The sequence below is a fragment of the Choloepus didactylus genome, chromosome 9 (assembly GCF_015220235.1).
Source record: "Choloepus didactylus isolate mChoDid1 chromosome 9, mChoDid1.pri, whole genome shotgun sequence".
In the NCBI taxonomy this organism is placed as follows: domain Eukaryota; kingdom Metazoa; phylum Chordata; class Mammalia; order Pilosa; family Megalonychidae; genus Choloepus; species Choloepus didactylus.
The window spans coordinates 91,782,241-91,801,691 of record NC_051315.1 but is presented as its reverse complement, the minus strand read 5'-3'; the positions used below and the strand labels follow the sequence as shown (position 1 = coordinate 91,801,691).

General features: G+C 39.0%; 1 protein-coding gene across 6 annotated transcripts in view; it reads right to left on the bottom strand.

Moving 5' to 3' along the window:
* The window catches only part of SPATS2L (spermatogenesis associated serine rich 2 like), a 194,604-nt gene that overhangs the window by 62,724 nt on the left and 112,429 nt on the right, over positions 1–19,451 (bottom strand). For all 6 annotated transcript variants that reach the window (XM_037849410.1, XM_037849411.1, XM_037849415.1 and 3 more), the window contains 3 exons: positions 10,857–10,965; positions 7,610–7,659; positions 4,741–4,987 (listed from right to left, as the gene is read on the bottom strand). In XM_037849410.1, the coding sequence (XP_037705338.1) occupies positions 4,741–4,987; positions 7,610–7,659; positions 10,857–10,965 (406 nt within the window). The remainder of the gene's footprint in view (positions 1–4,740; positions 4,988–7,609; positions 7,660–10,856; positions 10,966–19,451) is intronic.

The following is a 19,451-nucleotide window of genomic DNA, read 5'->3' as shown; positions in this document are numbered from 1 at the left end:
CTCTTGCTCTGGAGAAGCTAAGAGAGGACAAATACCCCAAGTGCAGCTAAGAGTGACATTTTTGAGAAACTGCAGCCTAGAGAGGAACGTCCTGGGAGAAAGCCATTTTGAAACCAGAATTTTGGAGCAGACACCAGCCAGTGCCTTCCCAGCTAAAAGAGGTTTCCGGACACCACTGGCCATCCTCCAGTGAAGGTACTCGATTGCTGATGTGTTACCTTGGACACTTTACGGCCTTAAGACTGTAACTGTGTAATCAAATAAACCCCCTTTATAAAAGCTGATCCATTTCTGGTGTTTTGCATCCTGGCAGCATTAGCAAACTAGAACACGTGTCTGACTTATTTCACTCAATATAGTGCCCTCAAGGTTTCTTCATCAACTTGTTTTTTTTTAAGATGGTTTTGTTCATCCACCACACTTTCCATCCTAAGTAAACAATCAATGGTTCCCTGTATAGTTACATATTTATGTGTTCACCACCCTCACCACTATCTCTATAAGGACATCTCCATTTCTTCCACAAAGCAGGAGGAAGCGTCAAAGAAGGTAGAGAGACAAAAGAAAAAGGAAAAAGAAAGAGAAAAAAACAAAAAACAAACAAAAACAAAACAAAACAAACAAACAAAAAACAAACATGACCACTAGGAAGTACCAAAAGGAAAGACAGCATTAAACTAAAGTAGAATAAAGAGTCAGGAAACATCACGAATGCTAGGAGTCCCATGCCCCTCTCTTATTCCCCCCTCTTACATGCATTTTGCTTTGGTATATTGCCTTTGTTACATAAAGGAAGCATAATACAATGTTTCTGTTAATTATAGTCCCTAGTTTGCATTGACTGTATTTTCCCCCAATACTTCCCTATTTTTAACACCTTGTAAGGTTGACATTCATTTGTTCTCACTCGTGAAAAAACATATTTGTACCTTTTATCACAATTGTTGAGCACTCTAGGTTTCACTGACTGATACAGTCCCAGTCTTTGTCTTTCCTCTTTCCTTCTGGTGTCCCACATGCTCCTAACCTTCCTCTTTCAACCATATTCATAGTCATCTTTGTTCAGTGTACTTACATTGCTGTGCTACCATCACCCAAAATTGTGTTCTAAACTTCTCATTCCTGTCTTCCTACCTGTCTATAGTGCTCCCTTTAGTATTTCCTGTTGAGCAGGTATCTTGTTCACAAACTTTGTCACTATCTGTTTGTCAGAGAATATTTTAAATTCTCCTTCATATTTGAAGGACAGTTTTGCCAGATATAGGATTTTTGGTTGGTGGTTTTTCTCTTTCAGTTTCTTAAATATATCACACCATTTCCTTCTTGCCGCTGTGGTTTTTGCTGAGGAATCCGCACATAGTCTTATCAAGCTTCCTTTGAATGTGATGTATTGCTTTTCTCATGCTGCTTTCAGGATTCTCTCTTTGTCTTTGACGTTTGATAATCTGATTATTAAGTGTCTTGGCGTAGGCCTATTCAGATCTATTCTATTTGGGGTACATTGGGCTTCTTGGATCTGTAATTTTTATGTCTTTCATAAGAGATGGGAAATTTTCATTGATTATTTTGTCTATTATTGCTTCTGCCCCCTTGCCCTTCTCTTCTCCTTCCAAGACACCCATGACACATACATTCATGCATTTCATGTTGTCATTGAATTCTCTGAGACATTTCTCATATTTTTCCATTCTTTTCTCTATCTGTTCTTTTGTGTGTAGGCTTTCAGGTGCCTTGTTCTCCAGTTCCTGGGTTTTCTTCTGCCTCTTGAGATCTGCTGTTGTATGTTTCCATTGTGTCTTTCATCTCTTGCATTGTGCCTTTCATTTCCATAGATTCTGCCAGTTGATTTTTTGAACTTTTGATTTCTACCTTATATACGCCCAGTGTTTTCTTTATAGCCTTCATCTCTTTTGCCATATCTTCCCTAAACTTTTTTAATTGATTTAGCACTAGTTGTTTCAATTCCTATATCCAGTTGAAGTATAAGTTTGTTCCTTTGACTGGGCCATAACTTCATTTTTCTTAGTGTAGGTTGTAGTTTTCTGTTGTCTAGGCATCTGATTTCCTTGGTTACCCCAATCAGGTTTTCCCAGACCAAAACAAGCTCAGGTTCCAGAAGGAGGAAATATTCAGTATCCGGTTTTCCTGAGGGTGTGTCTTAGAAGATTGACGCACACTGTGAGGCCTCAAGCTGCTGTGCTTTTTCTAACCTGCGCAGCAGGTGGTGCCTGTCAGCCTGTAGCTCCTGATTGGTATAAGGGAGTGTGGATCGTGCAGTTTTCCTCCAGGTTCTGGGGTCTGGTTCTGAACAGAAGGTGCGTAGTAGAGCTGGGCACCACCTCTTTCCTCTTAAGGAAGATAACTGCTCCCCACCCAGGGAGATTTCATTTGCATTTAAATAGGTTCTTTGTTTCTCTGACTCTGCTATCTCCACCCTTGTCTGGGTTAGAGCACTGCGAGCTGAAAATGGCTGAGGCTTTGTCCACTGAGCCACTCAGGTTGAGAGACAGAAAAAGGAACAGAAAGCTCTGCTTCAAGGTCAGTCCATGGCCCCCAGTTTCACCCATCAGCTAGAGACAGACTGAGTCCTCTGGGCTCCCCATTCCGGGACAGAGAAGTCCCCTGGCTCTTTAAGGTGAGTCATCACTAAAAGTCTCTGACTGCTTGTTGTGGATTTGCAGCTTGCACTGAGCAGTCCACGTTTGCCAATTAAAACCCCAGGTGAAGCTGGACTGAGGGATACTCGCTTGTTCAGAGAGTGCTGCTCTCTATCACAGTGAGGCTTTGCCATTCGAGCTGCCATGGGGGAAGGGGGATCCCAGCTTGGATCCTCAGTTTCTACTCACAGATTCCACACTGTGATCTCAGGCATTCCTCCCAGTTCAGGTCGATGCACGATGTGTGGACAGTCAGGGTCGTCCCCTGGCAGTTATTCCAGATCATTTACTAGTTGTTCCTGGTTGCTTAGTAGTTGCTCTGGGGGGACTAACTAACTTTCACTCCTCTCTATGCCACCATCTTCTTCCCTTCCACCCTACTTCTTTCTAAACTGTCCAAGTCCTCTCTAACCCTTCAAAGTCTATTGCTCCCTCAATATCTACTGCTTACATGAAATCTTCCTGGCTCACTCAGCTGGATGTGCTGCCTACCTTCCTCAGACCCTAAACTCATCGATGTACCTTCAGCCAACTCTTCAAAGATATCAGAATGTGATTCACCACGGCCTAGACCATACCTTATCTTTCTCTGAATCTACTGTGGCATCTAGCACAGTGCTTTGAATGTGCAAGTAGTTTCAGTAAACTCAGGAGTCATCTAGTGCAGTGGTTCTCACTGAGGGATCTACCACTTCCTAGGAGACATTTGGAAAAATGGAGGGGGTAGTTTCAATGTTTATCAAAATGAATGTGAGTGTGTGTGTGTGGGGTGGGGAGGGGAAATGGGGAGGGGGATGTTGGGTTACTTATAATCACAGGGATATCCTGCACAACAAAGAACTGCCCTGCCTCCTGAACTTTCTCATGTCCTTCTGGACATTCATGATTGTTAAAAAATATATAATTAGGTGAGCCTAGGCCTCAACTCTACTATACATATAAACACAAAGTATTTTTTGCACAGTTTTAATAAATCTTAGATAGCAGGATTCAACTACTGTGTAAATTTAGGGAAGATGGTATTTTATGGTGTTCAGAACTTTACCAAGAGTTTTTCACCACTTGGAAAATCACATTGTCAACCACTCCACCAGTCATAACATGAGCTGATAACCAATAGATCCACGTCAGTCTGCATTTGTACCAGTAACATTCAGTGATTCCATGCATGCAAAAAAAAAAAAAAATTTTTTTTTTTAGCTCTTGCTTCAAAATGCCAAATATAAAAAAAGTATCCACAGTATTCAGTTGACTATCATCTTACTTCTTGTAAATGAGAAGTGATTCATTATAAGTAGGCATGAACATCTGGCCACTTCATTAGGTCTTCTATTTCAGTTGATCCTGAACTTCTTATATTTTTATTTTATTGAAATTCTGTTTGTAAGTAGGTTATATTACCTATGGATTTTATTTTAGGATTTATTTTAAACATGAGGCTTTGGGCCACATAGTGTTGAGAACCCCTGATCTAGTAATTCTGGTACAGAAAGGTAACAGGACCCCAGAGATGAAATGATACACACAAGGTCATATAGATTATTAAGAAGTAGCTTTTTGTAGATTAATTATTGTATAGCTGTAGCATAAATAAACATTCCAAATTCTAATACCCCAGAAGATGATGGTCTGTTGCATACTAGGAAATACCAGAAATTAAAATATTTTGGTCTACCCTTAAGAAACCACTTAATAACATTTCCTTTTGTCAACTATTATCTCCCCTTATTCCAGGTGAATTCCAGCAAAGGTGGTTATAAGGACAATTTCTTTAAACTGGAATTTTCCTGATGGCCCTCATACAGACAGACTAGAAATATGTTTGTTTTTTTTTTAGAAAAAAATCCTCTGACTTGGTGCAGGGCTAGAATGAGCATTAATTCTTTGGCCTCAGTGCATTAATGGAAAGCCTCTGTTACGTACACCCTCTCACTATCCTGCACATGTGCTGGCCTCAGGAAGACTGTCTGAATCTGTGTACACTGCAGAACAATCTATGGGCAGCAGCAACGGCTGCCACCATGGGCTTTCCTCATCTTCTCCTCTTTTCTGTGCCTTCCTAAGCAGCTTAAGAATTACTGACCTGGGGCTCCACGAATTGCCTTTGCAGGTTCCTCGAGTATTGAGATCTTTTTCTCACGAGGGTCAAGAACTGGTTTTTCATTGGCAGAATCAGTGGACGAGCTGTCCTTCTCATAGCCATTGACGTGGCCATTTTGGATATGTGGTAGCTGTGGCTGCAGGGGCACTGCGTCTGGCCTCTCTGCCTTGTCTTTAGCATCTTTGTTGCCTTGATGCTGCTTGGACTTGCTTCTTTTTCTTTTATTGTTCTAGAATGAGAAACAAATGAGATGGTAATATTATTCAGCAAAGACCCTTGAAATAAAAAGTGAAACAGAAATCAAAATATCTTCTTTTTTTGTTTTCTGGCTTCTAATAGAATGGGTGGAAAGACCTACTTCTTTATTATCCACTCAAATTAATTTAAATGTCCTACTTCTACAATAAGTTGTATACACTTTTATGTCATAAGCATAGTAAACCAAAAGGCTCCCCGAAAGGGAAAAAGTATCAACGAATGGCTTAAATGGCTGAGACAGAATTTGAACAAATCAAAGATCTACATCTGTGACTTGTAATCTAGTAAAACCTTGCAATAACTGCATTGAAATAAGTTGAATTAAGTTATGGTACCACTGGAAACCGGCTCTTGATTCTGAAAGTGGTGACAGGATTGTGGAGAGGGGGTTGTACTAAGGTTCCTTTCAAACTGTGGAGGAGGGTAGGTAGGGGGGAGGCCTGGTAGGAAAAAGGCAGGCAACGCCTTCTTGCAAAATGAGGAAATGGAAGGTAGGTCCCTGAAGTCCAGGCTGGGTCTATGAAATGGCCACCAACCCAACAACCAGGAGATTCCTGGAACGCTCTCACTGTTCAGGAAGTCCCAGCCAGCCACAGGACCCATAACCATCCCTAGCAATATTTAAGCCAGAGCAGACAACCACTGCTGGATGATAGCAAACCGCAGCTGGGTCCATGTGGATTTGGATTGTGCAACCTGATCCCTGGACCTCCTGGCTACTAACTGGATAGCTTTACAAGGCTTCATTTCATTTACCTCAAAATGACACAGTATTGCATTTTACCAACTGAAATTTTTAGACCCCACTTATCACAATATGGCCGAGTTTTACTGTATTTCTCCTGAAGTGCCCTTCTGTTGAAAATATAATAACATACAGGAAATTAAGATGTTGTTTCTAATTATGTTGTATGCTTTATTTGACTTTGGTTTTGTAATCAGTGAGATTCAGTATATTTAACAATCAATATACTACAGGCCCCAATCCAAACGATGCCTGATCTACCAGGACAGACCCGGACCTGCCTGCTGAATTAGCAAGTACCAGCTGTACACCAGCCCTGGCTTTGTCCTTGAACACATTTTGAAAAGAAATAAAAAGCAACTGTTTTCTTAATTCTCTTTTCACTCCCTTTCTTTTCCTTTGAAACCACAATCATGCGCAAGTGAGTGCTTCTCCAGGTGAGAAACGTGCATTCACTGATGAAAGAAAGGGTCGGGAAACCTACTCCCCCACTGGCTTCTGGTTTGCAACCCACGGGTCTACTGGGCTGGGGAGACCAGCTTCCCACTGAACCACTAAAGGAGAGATGCAGTAATGAGTTGGGTCTGCAGCTGCTGCTTGCTCTTTTTTTCAGACCAAAGAAATTTAATACCCGAACTACACATTTGAAATTTTTCCATGTAACTGTAAATACTGCCTTTCAATCACTTGTGAAGCATCTTCATCTTACACAGAGAAGCCTGGGAAGCTATGATTAAAGATAAGCAGAGATCATCAAAGATGGAGCCTTACAAAGGTTATAGGAAATCTCATAATTCTTTCTATTTTACATGAAACTAGGAGGAGAGAAAAAAAGGAGGGGAAAAGAATGATTCCAGTAATTTCAGTAATCTTGGATTTTATGAAAGTAATACTGCTTTTGTTTGTTTAAAACCTGTTTCTCAGGCCTGTGATCTTCCCTTGTGCGGAAAGGCAGACTGGCACCTTGTATATATTCTGGGAAGCCCAGAGCACGCGACCTTGTACGACAGTGGGACTGGGAAAGGACAGAGCAGCAGACTCTTTATGATAGTCATGAAACAGACTGCAGACCAAGGACAAAAGGTAAGTTATGCCTTATAGGAGTGAGTGGGCATGCTTACAAGATCAGGAAGGCATAAGTGCTGGAGACATGAGAAGGCTAGTGTGTACACAGACACACTTCACATGTGCCCAGAAGTCACGGGCTCTTTGTAACCAGAGAAAAAATAATTTGAATGGTGAAGCAAAATCTCCTTCCTTCTGTTCTCAAGGACCATCTGCTAATGTTCTCAAGAAGAGAAAGTAATTCCCTTACTTACTATGGTTTTAAGGAATTTTCTTTTCTTCTTTTTTTTAAATTAAAGATCTAGCTTAGGACTCAGCAAAAAAGTATCTTAGGGCAGCCTTGGACAGATTCTTTCAGTTGAAGAAACAAGTGAAAATCTATTTAGAGCTTTTCAATTGCCTTTTAGAACACTTCTTAGATTTTTCCTTTGTGCTTCAGGATATGTTCAGGCAAGTTAATATGCTGAATCCTTTGAATTCTCCAGCTCTCCTTAATACATAAATACACACACACACACACACATACCCCTCTGAGACTTCTTAAGCACACCAGGTGGTAAAAAATAAAAAAACAAAACAAAACAAAAAAACACTGAACAGAAAGCAAGGGTATTAGTGGTAAGAGTGACTGGTAATTTAAATGTGTCATGAATTTGGAAGCTTTCTGAATGTACCTATTCACATATTTGAAAGAAACATAAAATTGGCCGCCTTGTTAAAATGATAACAACCATGAAGGTTTCGATTGAAGAGTTACTAATTCACAATAAATATTAATCTTACCTTCTTTTTTCCTGTCATATTCCATTCTTTTAGAACTTGAATTGCACTGCCTAGACAAAGACAAAGAATCTTCAACATTTTTCATGTAATAAAACACCTCACAAAATTCACCTCTGTCTTTACATCTCAGTAGCAAATTTTTTCTTTTTTTTTTTTGGCCTTTTCATTTGTTTGGATACATCCTACCTTAATAAAAATGCCAGTTTCATTTTTTATTTCCTAGATTTTCATTTAATTCACTGCATGATCTTGGTTTTATCAAAATCTTAAGCCCCTCTACATGTAGCTTACTTTTTTATCATTACATTGTCTTGGAGAAAATGAAATACATCTTGAGGGTTAGCTTCATCGCCATAGGTTGATTTAAAATTGTTCTGTTTGATATATGAATAAAAATACCTATAATCTTCTGGACCAAACATGGGATTTTGAATATTATTAACCATGTGAATCATAGCTTTGTGTTTGACCATTGCTCCTCTTTTACACTTTTACTTATGTTCACAACTTGTAGGGTAATAAGGCAGACAGATTATATGATGTTAGTTTTGCTCTACTCACCACGGAAAGGGATGGGGTATAGTCTTTATAAGGCTTCCACAGTGAAACAAAAGAAGTACATCAAATGACAGGTTTAGTTCCAGGTTCTGTCAAATCCCGTTCCCATACATACATGGAACTGCACTGACTCAGAGGGAAGACCTAACCTGATTAAGTTATAAAACATTTTTTAAATAATGTTTTTTCACTCTTCACCTACAACAAATATTTCCACATAAGGCTAACAAAGTTTTTTCATTCATTCCAACTATGCTGGGGGTAATTTTAATACTAAGTTATTGATAATCAGTATGACAGTTGTTTTCATAGAAATAGATGCTTCTAAAAGAGGGTGAGTGTTTAAAATGTCTTCTTTTAACAATTTTAAGCATTCTCAATACAATCTTATTACGTTAATAGCTCTCTACAAAGGGCTTGTGGGCTAAACAAAAATAAACTTTAGCCTGGTCTTTATTTATGACAAATTTCAAATTACTAGGTAGCAATTATTGAGTATACTGTCGCTGTTAGATAAGCAGAAAGCCAACATATTGCTCTGCCTAATGTTTAGGCAGGCTAATTATTCCCATGTATTCAAAGGTTCCAATTCAATGCCTTTTTAGACTTCTGTAGTTGTATGTACTTGAAATAATAAGACTACACTTAAAAGTAAGCTATATATCAGACTTTTTATTAACTGCACTGGTCTTTCCTCTAATTTTCCCAAAGAATTAATGTTTCACAGTATTTTCCTTTAGAAGACCTTTAGGAAGTCACTTTCACTATCTTTCTTGGTAAGTAACTGCAATTAAAAATTATTAGGGTAATTCCTACTTACAGCAAAGCTTCAGTTTTCTAAATACAATTCAATATTTTTAAAGAAAAGTTAAATACTGTTCTTTCTAATCAGAGAAAGGAGATGAGTTGCTTACTGCTTTCTCAATTACTATATTCAATTACTCCCTTAACTTTCATATTTTGACATAAAGTCTACTTGTAATTTAGACAATGAGCTTTTAGAGAGTAATTCTGAAGAAGAAATATCCATATTTACAAAGGATTTTGAAACTGTTATTATTAAATTTTAATTTGACTGAAACTGCTTGGCGTTTTTTGAGCCACTTGGAAATTGTGGCTTTCAATATTCCTTGTAAAGGACTCCTAACAAATATTTTTGATTTTTGGTGTTTTCCTATTGGTTCCCAACCAAAATGATTTTCTCAGCAATAAGTAAGTTTTATTAATGAGATCTCAATACTAACAAGGTGAGAATTTCAAGAAGGACAAGTAAGGTGATCCATTTGAATACAAGGGATTTCAATGACTGTCTATCAGTTACTGTGCATCTGTGTATCTCATCTAGCTCCCTTTGTAATAAAAATGCTGACAATGGGAAAGATGGGAAATGTGGGATCTCAACCCAAGTAGGGGTGGAGGGAATTTTTTCCATGCCAATGATGTAGGCAAGTGAAACCTGAAAAGACAGTTTATCTGAGCTACTATGTTTATATTTCCAAAATTTTTTCTTGAGACAAATTGCACCTAACACTGAAAAGTTGGATGAATATCATATTCTCTGCTATCTGTTTCCTATGACTAAAAATCCTATATCTGCTTGTATATGAAGAAAGAAAAAACATTAAGAAAGGCATGGATGTGCTTGCAGGTCTATTTTGAATGATAATCATTTGTTAATTCAGTTAGGACACTAAACCTTGACTGTAGATATATCAGAATGTGAACATTTTACTGGTATCAAGGCTTTGCCCTGAAATACAACTATACTTACAGAAACTCAAGATTATTACACCCCTATGAAAAAAAGTACATAAACCATTCCAGATAAATAAAGGTCAAACAGGACATAACTGAGAAATGTGCTGACAGGTCTTGCCTGATCTTATTTGTCAGATTATGTCTAATTAGACCATATTTACAAAATAGAAGCTAATACCAGGACAGATGACATATGGTAACTAAGGGCAGGTGAGAGATCTTTGTTCATAACTGGAACTTGTTTCATTTTGATTAGGAAAGGGAAATTTTCCCAGTTTTCAGGAACTCTAAAGTCCTAAGTTATAAATGTATAGGATAAACATGTTCCTGAGAAAGACTTTAGCTTCTATAATAACACCAGGCAAAAGACTGTTGAAAAAAACATTTTTTAAGGAAGCAAAAGGTTCTAAAGGTAAATAAGATGAAGTATTATTCTGACTAATTAGGAAATTTCAAAATCAAAACTAAGATATTAAAGGGTAAATCAGTCCTCTCAGACTACATAAGCATCAAGTTCAAGGATTCTAGTCATAAAGCTAAGTAGAACTGAACTAGTTGAACAGGTGAGAAGGCTTTCTATGTGTGGAATGAAGTACATTATCTTCCATTCACAAGAAAACCAGCACATAAAGGACTCATTTTGATTTGTTTAATAGCAAATGAGAATGAGTGGTGACAATGGAATTAGTAACATTATAATTGGTATTCTTTAGGAACTATTTACTTTTTTTTTTTTTATTGAGGGAAAAAGAACTTCCCAATTCTGCTTTTACTGAGTGTGCATTTGTTTTAAAACCCAGCATATTTTTATGAGAACTGAAGCTATTAATTAAAAATTAACTAATTTATATTCAGTGCACTTAAGGAAAAATACAGGATATATGGGATATTTAGTTCTAACATCTTCAGGTTCAGGGAAATGTATACCTACCATCCACAAAGGCTTGAACTGCTTTATCCACATTAAAATCAAATTGTTGTAGCACCAGGACAATTTCATTATTGCTTTTGTTGGGAACAACTGATCGAACTGCATAAATCTATAAATAAAAAGAAAACGAAAGGTAAATACTTTAAATATTTTTCATCTGTGAATGTCTCACTGGGTAGAATTATAACTGTTAGAAAGGCCTTGACAAGCCTACTAATCTATCCAAGCATACTCAAGGCATTTCAGACCAGTGAAATGTCATCGGGTTATTACCCTCATACCCTATTTATGTCACATTTCTTCAAAGATCTCCTTGTTAGGACTTGTGGTGGTTAGGTTCATGGGTCAACTTGACAAGGTGATTGTGCCCAGGTGTCCGGTCAAGCAAGCACTGGCCTAACGGGTACTGCAAAGACATTTGTGGCTGGTTAATAAACCAGAAGGCTGGTTTATTAAATCATCAATCAATTGATTGCATCTGTGGCTAATTACATCAAGGGAGGGACTTCTGACATGAAATTATCCAATCATCTGGATTTAACCCCATCAGTTGAAGACTTTTAAGGGAGAAGAGAGAGAAGTCTCACTTTATCTTTAGCCAGCCAGCCTCTCCTGGGGAGTTCAATGAAGACATTCATCTGAGTTGCCAGTTCGCTGCCTGTCCCACGGAATTTGAACTCGTGCTCCTGCCCTATGGAATTTGAATTCCTACATCCCCACAGTTGTGTGAGACACTTTTATAAAAATTCTATAAAAATTTACAGATATCTCCTGTTGGTTCTATATCCCTAGAGAACCCTAACTAATACAGGACTCTAGTAGCAAGTATGAAAGGCCAATCCTGGTTTTGCATCCCCAAGGACTAGCTGTAGTTCAGTGAGAACACGGAATTGGTTTGTATCTCAGGTGCTCCTCTCCACTGACTCCTTGGAAAACTTAGCAGAAATAGCCTCATGCCTCAGCTTTTCTATCTGCAGGGTGGAACCAGTTATCACAAACCTCACAAATTGTATTGTGAAACTCTGTTAATGTTTATAGAGTCAAAACGATGTAGGACATTGTATTTTTGGACTGTAAATCTTAGCTAAAATACAGGAAATGTTCCTAAACACACTTCAAAAGTCAAACATTTAAAACATAGTAAAAGCAAATATATATGTGAACTAAGGGATATATTAATGCTTAATGATCTATATATATATATCTTAGACAAATTTAGCATGCACCCGTTCTTCTTGCCTATAAGAACTAATTGACCTTTATCTCATCGAACTTGGAATTACCACCAGATGCTCTATCTACTTTAACAAAATCTGACTCACCCAGCTTTCTATCAAGGGGATTTCTATAGCTGCTACTGACAAACAGTAGAATATTGCATGGTGCAAAAGTAAGTGGTATCCATAATGATGACTACTAGAGCACTGCAAAATCTTTACATGTTTCAGAGTCATCAATGTTAAATTATGACCTGTTGGGTTTAAAGCTAAATGCAGTTTATTGTAATCAGATACAAAGATATGTATCATATGGATACAACAAGTATGATGTGAGTCTACTGACCAGAACATTTAATTAAGCAGTATACTCAGCTTCTTGATTATTATAGAAAACAGGCAGTTTATATAAGAAGCTGTATGTAACAGTATTTAGATTCTAATGAGCAAAGAACACAAAGTATAGGTACATGATTTGTAGTGGTGCTGATACCATAAATTAGAAAGCTGTTTCTGCATCTCAACATTCATAAACGCTGAATATGTGTGTTTTACCAAGGACTCTATCTAACTATCTATCTACTTACCTACCTACCTTCCTACATATTTGTATATAGACAACTCAAGAAATTTTTTTCTATTCCCAAGTGTCTATGATTCTTCGTAGCTTTTTTGGTATCTATATTTTAAAAAAATTAACTTCTTCAAATCCTAGTTCTTTCCCACTTTTTCTTTTACCCTCTTTAATACTTCACCCAGTGAATATTTTTGAATGCCTATTGTGTGCCAAGGCATCAGGCTTCCCAGAGCTTACAGATTAGAAGGGGATAAACACATTGATCAAGTGATCACACAAATAAATAGATAATTACAAACTGCAACAACTGCTATAAAATCATATGACAGGGAGTTCTGATAAATAGGAATAGTATTTATGATATCTGAAGGGCAATTAAGAAGAGAGAGATAGGTGGAGGGGAAGGGGAAAAGTGTTTTAGTCAGAGAGAACAACTTGAGTGAGGAGCAAGGCATAGATAAGGAAGTTAGCTGGAGGCAAGAATGGATGGAGGCCCAGGGTGAGGTATCTAGAGTACAAGAGGCTGGTAGAGATGGGCAGGGACAGGATCAAGCAAAGGATTTAGGTCTTGTGAGTTTCCCTCAGCTATCCTTTTGTTGAGTTGTCCTTTCTCATTCAGTCTTCATGTTAGGAAAGATAATGTCTTTTTTTTCCTTCCTTCCTCCCTCCTTCCCTTCCTTCCTTTCTTCCTTCCTTCCTTCCCTTCTTTCCCTTTCTTTTTCTTTTCTTCTCTTCTCTTTTTTCTTTTCTTTCTTAAGAGAGGCCAAGATGGGAAGACGCACAAAATACACCTGCATCCAGCCCAAGAAAGTCATTAACAGAGTGTGCCCAACAATGAATAATATTTGTCTATTAGTTGCAGTACGTTGGAGTTATATAAAAAAATTACTTTAACAAAAAAAAATTATTTTTACAACTTTTTTTTAATTACACTTCTAATATAATTCTTTTCTTAAATAAAACTTGAGCATTTCAAGACACTATGGTTTGGTTCACATTACATGAAATTTCTTAATAAAATACCATCATCATTATCCCATCAGGCATGCTTTACTAAATAATACCATGCTTATTTAATAATTACTTTACCTACAGAATAGCTGCATTAGAGCAGTTTTTTCACTCTACCTACTAACTGTGTGATCAGTAAAGATTCAGAACTATGGAATAAACATAAAATAACTGCTCTCCCTGCTTCTGGTCTCTCCCCTGCAAAACATACTATGTTTTATTATGTTACAGCAAAACATAATGTAACTACTGTTTATAGAGACGCTTCCATTGTAGACATTGATACTACTCTTGCCGATCTCCTTTTAAAAGGTGGGAAAAAAGTGCACAACTGTGGTCAGATACATGTGGAAAACATTTTCCATCTTTGCCATTTCATATCTCCTACCTCTAAATGTGTCCTTAGAAAACTGTCAATAGCTGAGTTCTGACATTAAATCTAACTGCAAATATTGCATACAATTTCCAGAGGAAGATACTTAATTAAGACAGGAATTCTAAGTTTTAAAGAAACGAGAAAAAAGTAAAAAACAAACAAAACAACAAAAAAAAAAAACCCCACAAAAGTGATTTCAACCTGTTCTTAGATATTCCACAGTCATATCGAATTCTAGTGAATTTCTGGGCCACGAACTGTTTCTGCTTTAATCACGGGCCTCGGCTACTGTGAGGAGAGTAGCATTGCTTCTCAGCCTTGATATTTATAAATGCACCACATTTATTTTCCTATGAAAATGTCTTTGAGAAAGATGGAGAGCTTGTGTGAATTCACATATGCACACACAGATACAGTAACCTCACTGTGTCACTATTCATGGCACAGCAGAATCATTATAAAAGATACAAGCATTTAAATCTCTCTATAAAAAAAGACCTCATCTTGAAGTAGCTTTAAATATAAGGGGTGCATGGTATGACAAAGGTAGCATAGCGAGGCTGTGTTGGAAATGAAGCTTCTGAGGACAAATGCTCCTGGAGGTAAAGCTCTATCAGTGCGTGACTAACGGTAGCTTGCATATGGAAAACTCCTAACATTCAAGGCTGCAGCAGCTGTTTTGTAGAGTCTGCTTTTGGCGCTGCTTCAGACACAGCCTTTACTTCACTGGCACAGCCCGAGCTGGTTGCCTGCCGCTGCAGCTTCACACCTAAGCCCACCATTTGAAGCTGCCTTTGACTGCATCCCTAAAGGATTCTCAGGCCGTCAACAGTAGTCCAGTTGTGCCAGCCCCGTGGGCAGCACAGAGGCTGCTGGGGCTAGCTAGCTGGGGATCATTTAACAACTGCTTTGCCTTTCCAAAATCACGTTCCCCCATTTTGCTTCTACTAATTTAAATGTGGGTTGGCAAATTCAATTTGCTATTTAGAAACCCGCCTTTTGCACCTCCCAACTTGTTTTGATTTTACCGAGTAGTGTGTTAATCTCCGGCTCGCTCCTCTCCCCGGGGCTTTCCTATTGGCCTCTGCAGGCTCTTCCCATTCTGCCTCAGCCCCGCCCTGCTGGCATTTTGCCCACTCTAAGCCCAGAGGCAGTGTGGCTTTCAGGGACGCTGTTTGGTTTCACCTCCCCATTTCATCTCCCCTATACCTGAGCTGTCTGGTTTAAGAGCTGTTAGCTGATTTCCTCATTTACATCGTGCATTTATTGAGCCTATGATGACTCCTTAGAAATTCTTGGCTTACTGATGAGTCACTTAGACTATGTTTGAGTTTTGAAAGGATTCTGACCAAAGTTTTCAATCCACCTACACAGCTGTGTGATTGGTAAAGACCCAGAATTATCCAATAAATGTAAATAAATATTCCTCCTGCTTCCAGTCTTTCCCTTGCAAATTCATTCTGAGGCTGCTGGCAGACTGCTCTTCCTAAAGTATAATTATGATCCCTTTATTTCTTTCCTTAAGAGCCTGCAATAACTGAATAAAGTTAAATCTCTTCAACCTGGCATCAAAACCATCAATAACTGGGCTCCAACCTACTGTTACAAATTCTTCTCTTGTTCCACCCTTTCACAGACAAATTCTTTAATCCCAGTTTTGACTTCCCCACTCCACCCGTTTGAGATTTTCCCTTGACCTGAAGTGTATTTGCATGTCTGAATCCTACACTCCAGCTGAAATGCCATGTCTTCCACAAATTCCTCCTTGATCCTCCCTGCCAGAAGTCATCCCTTCCTCCTTTCAGTCCCCATAGCACTTGTCACAGTGTCTTTTAACACTCACCACTTTCTACTTTATCTTCTAGGTGTTTGTACAGATATTGTGGATACTAGATGGTAAATAATGTGAGCATAGACTCCTCATCTTAATCATTTTTGTATAAATGCCATGCCCATCGCCATGTGACTACTATGGTACATGTGGTAGGCATTTAATAAATATTTGCTGAGAGAACACCAGCTCGTAGTTACAATGTTCTGCTGTTTTGAGTTGATGGAATACTCCACCAGCGTGCACCAACCATTCCACCATTATGCAGCTACTATCTACAATAAAAGGAGGGGGTTCTCAGTTGACTCTGATGTGACATAGAAATTATATGGGTAAGGAGAACATACAGATATTCTCTGCATTTCTGTTAACAGAGATTGGAAGAATATGAGACTTTTTTTAATGCTTACATTTTTACTTCTGTATAATACGGTACTCCTGGCATTTCTATGGATTTTTAAATATGAAATAGCACAGTAACGGCCTATCCTGCTGAGGCTTCCCCCTAAGAGACAGGCACTGAGGATACAAAGAAGAATAAGGTACAGTTCCTGACCTAAGGAGGCACAGTGTAGCAGGGGCCAGAAACAGCTATAACTAGAAGTATGTAAAAAACACTGTACAGTTTTTATGAACAAGGTACTGTGGTACTACAGAGAAGGGAGCAATTAAGTTTGCCTGAGGAGGGGAGACTACTTTATAGAGGAAAGCCAAAAGTCCTAGAAGGAGCTTTGGATTAAACAGACCTACGTTCTGGTCTTGGATATGCCGCGTGCTAGCTCTATCACCTTGATTGAACTACTTCAATCTTTGAAACTTGGTTTTGGAGCTGGGAAATGAGGACATCACCTGCTAGAGTCTCCGTAAAAATGAAGAGATGGTGCAGATAAAGTGCCTTATATAGAATTTGGCATATATTAGCTGCTTAATTAATTTTAAAAAAGAAAAGGGAGGACATTTACATTGAGTCATGGAGGAAAGGGGTCTCTTTACGGGTAAAGGAGGGGTGCACCTCTGAAATTGAAAGAACGTGGCTAGAAAGAGGGTCAATACTTATTTGGGGGAGACTGCCCTGTTTACCCCTCTTTTTAGAGAATCTCCTTCCCCCTGCAGCCTTGTTGAGGGGTCAGCGGACCCAAGACTCTCCCCTCAGTCTTCCCTTCCCCCGCAAGCTGCCTGGAGACCACAGGGAAGCCCACTTTTAAGGTGGCCAACAACATGTGCTTTTCTTCATTCTTTCATTTATTTGTTTACTTAATGCATACCATGATCAAGCACTGTACTAGTCACTGCCAAAGTGGAGAGGGAAACAGATGTAAACAAACAAATATAAAAATACAGAACTGCCACCCATGCTAAGTGAGTCTATGAAGGAAGCCCTGAGAGTGCAGTGACAATGAATTGCAATGGTCAGGAAGGGGGCGGGGAGCACTAGTTTACATGACCCAGCTTGAAAAGACAAAGTGGGCCCATCAGATTCTCTGCTTTGGGAGACTGAACTATCCAACACAAAGGGAGAGAAGCCAGAGCCGGCCATGGAGAGGTGCTGGTCTTGGAGCTGCCCACTTCCTGCCTTTCCTGCTTCTTTCACTTTTCCTGAAGTCCGGTGAGACCTTGCCAGATCTTTACAATAGCCTCTTTTTCACTTGCACTAGTTTGAGATAGTTTCATTTTTTCCAACAGTGGTGGGTGCCTGGAGGCAACATTAGTAGCTAGGGCTTGAAATAAAAACAATAAAGTCAAAGACGAGTTGTGAATTAATCCAAGTGGCAAAGGGAAGAAATGGAAGGTTTAAAAGCTAAATCCAGTTAGAAGGTGAATGACAGGCTGGAGAAGGGAGCCCCAGGAGCCTCGCCCACACACCTGCTCTAACACTTGTGTTGCCGTAATTATTTACCTATGTGACTGTTGGCTCCGCTGGGATGTGAGCACCTAGTGACAGGGACCATATCTTAAAACCACAGGGCTTAGAACAATGGGCAGCATTTAGCAGATGATTCATAAATGTTTGCTGAGTGGATGAATGAATGAATGAATAAAAGGAAGGCAGAGTCTAGTAAGATGGTCATTGCAATACTCCAGTTTTCTTTATCCATTTTTTTCAGTGCATCTATAATTCTGCATAAAATATTACACAGTATTAAAAAGCTTAATGGATTCAAGTCCAAAACTTATGAAGTACCATCTAGGTCTCAGACACTCTACATGGCCTGGTCCCCAGCCTTGAGGAGCTGGCAATCTTAGAGGAGAGCTAAATCTTATGCCTATAATAAGGCAAACAATCAAAGAGCCAGCAACCTCTTTTTCAATGTGAACCAGTGTTACTTAAGGGTCTGCCATTCCTGCAACTTTGAAAGAATTTTATAATCAACTTTGGTCATATTTCCCAAATGCTGAGCCTATCAGAGACGCCTTAAAAACAGCTCATTTGTGTAAGTTTTGCTTCACTTGCTCGGCCACTAATACTATCTAATCATTAATGAAGGCAGTTCTCCCATGAATCTTCTTGGGGAAGAAAATATTCTTTGCAGACCAGTACCTTTGCATCATGGATAATTCCATAATTTAATTGCCTTTTCTAACATCTACTTTTTGCCAGCAAGAGATACGCATGAGGTATTGTCATGTTCTATTTGGTTGACTTTGGGGAATTAACATGAGGGGTACAAATAAAAATTAACCTTTTTTTTTCTCAGCAGGAAACCAGGATTGGAAGGAAGAAGGAAGATTCAAAGATGAAAAAATTACAGTTCTCATAGAATCAAGGGAAGTTTAAAGAGGAGAGGATCCTAGAAATAATCTAGACATGGGCTTCTTAAACTTTAAAGTACATTCAAATCACTTGGGGATCCTGCTAGAATGCAGATTCTGATTCAGAGGCTGGGGTTGGGGCCTGAGAGTCTCCATTTCTAAGCTCCCGGGCGATGCAGATGCTGCTTGTCCAAGATAGTGAAGGCAAAATAATGGTCCCAAAACATGCCCACATCCTAATCCCCAGGGCTTGGGAATGTTAGGTTACATGGCAAAGGAAATTTAAGGTTGCAGATGAAATTAAGGTTGTTGGTCAGTTGACCTTGAGATGGGGAGATTGTCCTGAATTATACGAGGGGGCCCAACTTAATCACATGGATGTATAAGCAGAAGAGGGAGGCAAAAGAGAGTCAGGGTCAGTGATGTGCCATGAAAGACCCCACTGGCCATTGCACCGGAATGCAGGCAGCCTGCAGAGGCTGGAAAAGGCCATGACACACAACTCCCCCCAGAGCTTCCAGAGAGGAAAGTTGTCCTGCTGACACCTCGATTTTACCCCAGATGCATTTAATTTCGAACTTCTGATCTCCAGAAATGCAAGATAATAAATTTGTGTTGTTTTAACCTCTAAGTTTGTGGTAGTTTGTTACAGCAGCAACAGAAAACTAATATGACAGACAACTAATATGGAGATACTTTTTCTTCCCTAAAACTATACTCTTTTTCAAAAAAATACCTTCTAGATGGCAGCTTGCCCTGCCCTCCACCCCCCATCCCCCACCCCACCCCACGCCCGCTTCCTAGCACCACTACACAATCCATGTGGGGAATT